At 33.2% G+C, this 6322-nt stretch overlaps 2 protein-coding genes across 4 annotated transcripts in view; one reads left to right on the top strand and one right to left on the bottom strand.

Annotated features, from left to right (window-relative positions):
• The window catches only part of LOC107666176 (phospholipid transfer protein-like), a 16336-nt gene extending 13361 nt beyond the window's left edge, over positions 1-2975 (top strand). For all 3 annotated transcript variants that reach the window (XM_016457361.1, XM_016457359.1, XM_016457360.1), the window contains exons 9-16: positions 436-612; positions 690-749; positions 829-993; positions 1108-1175; positions 1253-1295; positions 1383-1446; positions 1673-1749; positions 1830-2975. In XM_016457361.1, the coding sequence (XP_016312847.1) occupies positions 436-612; positions 690-749; positions 829-993; positions 1108-1175; positions 1253-1295; positions 1383-1446; positions 1673-1749; positions 1830-1925 (750 nt within the window). In that variant the 3' untranslated portion in view covers positions 1926-2975. The remainder of the gene's footprint in view (positions 1-435; positions 613-689; positions 750-828; positions 994-1107; positions 1176-1252; positions 1296-1382; positions 1447-1672; positions 1750-1829) is intronic.
• A 62-nt stretch (positions 2976-3037) lies between these two features.
• LOC107666023 (lysosomal protective protein-like) overlaps positions 3038-6322 on the bottom strand; it is a 7812-nt gene continuing 4527 nt past the window's right edge. The window contains exons 13-15 of the mRNA XM_016457112.1: positions 5715-5804; positions 3960-4061; positions 3038-3695 (exon numbers count right to left, since the gene is read on the bottom strand). Of these exons, the coding sequence (XP_016312598.1) occupies positions 3612-3695; positions 3960-4061; positions 5715-5804 (276 nt within the window). The 3' untranslated portion in view covers positions 3038-3611. The remainder of the gene's footprint in view (positions 3696-3959; positions 4062-5714; positions 5805-6322) is intronic.

Below are 6322 nucleotides of genomic sequence, written 5' to 3'. Positions count from 1 at the left end.
AGTATATATATATATATATATATATATATATATATACTGTATATTTAATTAGATGTTAAAATATCTTATAGTGATATTAAGTTTACTTATATTACCTTATATATTTTTTACATTATTAAATAATGCAAATCTTAACTTGTCCAAAACATATTTTTAAAAATATATTTTGTGTTCGCCCAAAAATGTATTTTAAGACTGCAAATGTATTTTCTTCCTGATTTGAAGTACATTTTCTATTAGTCTATATATTTTGGAATTTAAGGGTGTAAATGAAATACAGTTTTTAATTTGAAAAAATATGGTGCTGTTTACACAATATATTTAGCATATATTCTACATATATTTATATACAGTATATAGAATTATGGGTAGAATATATGTCAAGTTTTTTTAATGTATTATTTATGTGTTTCTCTCCCTCTCTCGTCTACACAGGGCATGTTTTATGACCTTAAGAATGAGAACGAGATGCTCGTGAACTACGCTGTGAATCCGATAGTGAGAGAGTATGATCGTATGATCTATCTCGCTCTCTCTGAATTCTTCTTTGACAGCGGCCTCTTCTCTTACTTCAAAGGCGGACTGTTCCAAATGCAGATTGCAAACGAAAGAGTAAGACACCATCCAATACACTTCAAGGGCATGATACACTAATAAGACAAAAGCAACTATTGCTCGACTCATTTCAGATGCCCAAGGACTTGGAGATGCTCCTCAGGACCACCTACTTGGGGACAATCATGATGTTGGTGAGCAAAACTAAGATGTAGAAATCACATAGCAATGTCCCAGCAACCATCTATTCTCTGTGTTTGTCTGTCCAAGCAGAACCCGGCTCTCATGGAGCATCCTCTGTCGCTGGAGTTAGAGGTCACATCTTCTCCTCGCTCCACTATCAAGACCTCTGGCGCCAGTGTGGCTGTCAATTGTAACGTCAAAGTGTTGGTTCTTCCTCCAGGAAAACCAGCAGTCCAGCTCAGCAGCATGACCATGGTGAGGAGAACTACAGTATACACAATATATACAACCAATAGTTTCAGAATGAAGGGATGTTATAAATGCACCAAATTTCATCTTGTGCCAAAAATAAATTCATCTTGATTTTAGGAAGGCAAATTCAACGCAAAAGTATCAATGAAGGGCAAGCGCTTGGCCATCCATTTAGATCTGAGAAGGTGAATATGATGCACAAACACTGGACTGTATTTGACTCATTTTTAACATTGATTTTGAACGGATAATCTGTTTTCAGGTTTAAAATTTTCTCCAATCAATCTGCTCTCGAGTCTTTGGCTGTAAGTTTGCGTTTCCAGATAGAAATATATTTGATGTAAAACTAATCAAGAGCAGATATAGTCAATGTAATGTATATTTTCCTTCAGCTTATTCCACTGCAAGGTCCGTTGAAAACGATGCTGCAGATATCTGTGGTGCCTCTCATTAACAGTAAGTGAAACAATATATATATATTAAATGACGTCTCATGCTCAAGGCTGCATTTACTTGATTAAAAAATAACAGTAACAATTTTGAAATATTATTACAATTTAAAACAAGTGTTTTTTATTTGAATATATGTTAAAATATAATTTATTCCTGTGATCAAAGCTGAATTTTCCCAAACATATTCACTAAAATATTTCAAACAAATCTAAATGTGTTTTCATGCAAGATTACACTAAGCGAGGTGTGCAGATCCCTCTTCCGGACGGGATTGACTTCATTGAAGAGGTGGTGGAGTATCACAGTGTAAGTGGCTGGTAAAACTTTTAACATCTTCAGCAAATTTTGATATGCTCAGCTATGATTCTCTATCTTTGATCTCACAGGGCTACATCATCGTGGGGGCAAACCTACACTTCAGAACAGGTCTGAGAGAAATAATAGAGAGGAAGCTGTCGGGTGAGACAGACAACTCAATTTAAGACCGGAGAAGAGCCAGGCTAACATTACCGCATGTACAAAGTCATGCACGGATACTAAAATATGGAGCAATAAATGGAGGTTGTAACTAACCTTCCAGCAGAAGCATGATGTTGATTAACTGTACAGAACATTTGATCCTCAAGACCTGCTATCGTTACAGTAAATTCAACCTCACATTCCTGGTGTAATTGTGAACAGTTTGTACTTTATGCCAACATGCAATCCCTATTTTTTCTAATTTCCTCCCAATACTTAATGCAATATTATACTGCTAATATAATGAACATTGGCGGTGTCTAACAATTAATGAGTGCAAATTACCAACCTTGTCGGCAAAGGCTGTTTTCACTATTGTTTAGGAACTTCACCTTTAGCACGAATAGCGCATTTTTTCTTTTTACACTTTGTGCAAACAGTATCTATCACTATTTGCTCTCAGTGTAAATACAGTCTAATTTTTTACACTCAGTGTAAATAGCTGTTGCATGAAGATTACACCAGTATAAGCAAATAAGTATATATTTGCAAAAAGCAGCATTACCGTTTGGGTACGTAGAGGTGCTCTTGAGGATGGTATTTCAATAGAAAACAGATCCCCCACAAACCAATACAAAGTTACATTTAGACATGACTCTATTCTAATATCAAACACCCATCCAATTAATCAGTGCATTACTACGAAGTACCAAAATACATTTTTTACCCACATTTCAGAAGCAAAATGGGTTGCAAATACAGGTTCATGTTGACTTTAAAGTATTGCACCAGTGTCTGAACCCTGAAAACACATGTACAACTCTTATACTGTGCGCTTAGGTGTATAAAACAATGTATTTGTACTTTTAGTTGCATTTTATGATTTTTTTGCACAAGTTTTATCGTATATTGATTGTTTAATATGAGATAGGTTTGCCATCCTCATCTGTGAATAAAATCACTGTACCTCTTTATAAAAATGACATGTTAAAAATCAGCAAATGTTACTGTTTTTGATCTGAAAACTTTAGTTCATCATTGAAATGATTGAAAGGGTTTAAAAATGCACCGTTTTCTAAAATTAAAAGATCACAAAGAAAAACTTAATCATAGAAAATTTCTTTAATTAAAAAAAATAAAAACTGGGGGGGAAAAAAAAAAAAGATAAAAAGGCACAAAAATGATTCCCTTATGAGCACAAAAAGTACCAGAGATAATGTACATCACTTTAAACCACAATCAAACAAGCAACTCAGTGACACCTCAACAAACGTCTAGTTATCACAGCGAGGTATTAATACCTGAAGGGGTGACAAAAATAATCTGTGCGACGATGATTAATAAAAGCTATAGATTCATGTTTAATAGAGAAGACATAAGCTAAAATTGCGCAATAAACACTCACAGCTGATCGGATCGAATTTCAATTCGTAAACACTCAGCATCTCTCACGATTAAATCAATCATAATCAAAGATCGACGGAGGAATATAGACATCTGTGAATCTCTTAAACACATACGATGAAACATCCTTATGTACAGTCAGCATGACTTTAGTTCACAGGCTGGCAACTAAACTACATAAATACATGATCAGTTTTGAGTGGCAAAGTGACAGAAAACAGTCAGTGGTCCATCCATCAGAAACATTTTACTAGTGTGACAGTGCAAATCCAGATTTAAAAAGAGTAAAAATCCCCGACTGTGTTCTAGTAAGGTTGTTTGGTGATGAAGCGACTGAACATTGTGAAGGCCGCTATGGGTTTGTCAGTGGGAACCATGTGACCCGAACCCTGTGGAGGACATAGATAAATACAATGTAAAAAATAAAAACAAAGCAAAAATAATAATAGAATACAAAAAAGAAAAATAAATAAAAAGTTCACAGAGAAAAAAAGCTCACAGATGCATATACTAGGTAAAACTAGTTTACAATGGAAGTGTATGGAGTTCTCCATTCTAAACCCAATTAAGCTGCGTTATGATGCCTAAAATGCTATGTAGGCAGCTCAGGAGATGTTTGAAATAACGTTGTTTGATGTTTAATGCAGTCTCACCTTCACTGTGAGGAAAGCGATGTGGGTGAATTCCTTTACAAAGCCGCCGATCTGCTGAGTTTCACCATTGAAATAAATCCAAGGTCTGCGCTGCACCTGCACCTGTTGGAGAAGATAAAGAGACGTTGTTTATTCTGCTACAGCAAAAAAGGTTATTTTAGACCACAAACAATATGGACCGTCTAATACATAATTGTACAAAAATGGCAAGAGTTTTCTCCAAAAAAAACAAAAAAACATTTAACAACAAAACAACAAATTTAATGTTGTTATTTCTGCTTTATTTATTTATGATTTAACACCATGTCTGCAGCAATGGCTATATTCATGGCAAAAATAATTCAGTTGCATAACTCAAATTAGGGCTGCACAATTAATCGAAATTAAATCGCAAAGGCAATAAATCACGATTAGGCAGAAGCTGCGATTGTCATGCATATCTTTCAGTGAAGCACAGTTCTGTGATCATCAGTAAATCTCCATCCGAAGGCCAGAGGGCGCTCTCGCGCTGAAACTCCAAATATGCCCAGAAGAAGAAATCCAAGAAATGCCTATCGCTGCAGCTGAATAAACAGAAGATTTAACTGCTTTCAATGATTCAACGTGACTAATAAACACACGACTACGACAATATATGGTTTATCTGAGTGCTTATTATTATAATTTTCATCATAATAAAGTATATCTATAATGAAATGCTAATCGACATAGTCTTTATCACTGCTTAGAATACAATGAAATATTGTGTGCCTTAATCTGTTTAAGCCACATCATCTCACAGAAGGATTTATTTCAAACACTCGACTGACGTTATGAAATGAGTTTGGAGTAAAAACATGTTATTAAATGTGGTATTTTCACGTGCTTTCAGATGGAGCAGCATTTACTACACAGAGCTGTAGTTCACTGAGAAGATACTCAAACAGCTGTCATTATCGCGAACGATTTAATCGATTTTATATCCTCTGCGATTATGAATGCGATTTTGCGTAGCTTGTCAGAGAACTACAGCTCTGTGTAGTAAATGCTGCTCCATCTGAAAGCAGGTGATGGAGATTTACTACTAATCACAGAACCGGCTTTACTGACAAAATGTGCATGACAATCGCGATTAATCGGGTTCGATTAATCGTGCAGCCCTAACTCAAATTCAATCAATATCCTTTCAATATAAAATTTAGAAAAATGTAACAATTTTATCTAAAAACAAAACAAAAAAAAAAACACAACAAAAACTAAAATAAAAACAGTAATAGCAATATTCAGCTTACTATATGACAAGATCTAGACTTATTTCAGGAGAAACCTTTTAAAAAAATGTCAATTAATATATTTTCTGAATAAAAATGTGACCCAGTATAATTAAAAAATTGACTAATAAATATCTATTAAAAATATCATATTAAAATATACTACAAATATTGTATTAAAATATACTATAAAAATATAACATCTATTAAAATATGATTTCTTTTTATTATAAAAGTTACATAATATTTTTCTAAATATTATTTGTTATTATTAATTTCTCCATTTATTTAAATACTACTACAAACAAACAAACACACACACAAGTCTTTTGTCTTATTGACTGGGGGTTAGGATGCACAGATATTTTTTACAATTTTCACACACACACACACACACACACACACACACACACACACACACACACACACACACACACACACACACACAGTCCCCAGACAAAGACTAAAAGAAAGTAGGACACAATATCAGTGGGCAACAACTCGCCTCTTGCTGGAGCGACTCCACAAACCATTCGTCTCCTAGGAAGTTGCAGGCCATGTCCACATCTCCATTATATACCAACACACGGTATTTCTGTTGAAAAAAAAAAAAAAGTAATTAAAATCAATAAGAGCTGGTAAATATTTGATTCATAAGAGTTTACATTTCCATCACTCTAACAATTTTATCTAAAAACAAAACAAAAAAAAAAACACAACAAAAACTAAAATAAAAACAGTAATAGCAATATTCAGCTTACTATATGACAAGATCTAGACTTATTTCAGGAGAAACCTTTTAAAAAAATGTCAATTAATATATTTTCTGAATAAAAATGTGACCCAGTATAATTAAAAAATTGACTAATAAATATCTATTAAAAATATCATATTAAAATATACTACAAATATTGTATTAAAATATACTATAAAAATATAACATCTATTAAAATATGATTTCTTTTTATTATAAAAGTTACATAATATTTTTCTAAATATTATTTGTTATTATTAATTTCTCCATTTATTTAAATACTACTACAAACAAACAAACACACACACAAGTCTTTTGTCTTATTGACTGGGGGTTAGGATGCACAGATTTTTTTTACA

This window comes from Sinocyclocheilus anshuiensis, unplaced genomic scaffold, assembly GCF_001515605.1.
Source record: "Sinocyclocheilus anshuiensis isolate Anshui unplaced genomic scaffold, SAMN03320099.WGS_v1.1 scaffold447, whole genome shotgun sequence".
In the NCBI taxonomy this organism is placed as follows: Eukaryota; Metazoa; Chordata; class Actinopteri; order Cypriniformes; family Cyprinidae; genus Sinocyclocheilus; species Sinocyclocheilus anshuiensis.
This window is presented reverse-complemented; position numbering and strand designations above follow the sequence as displayed.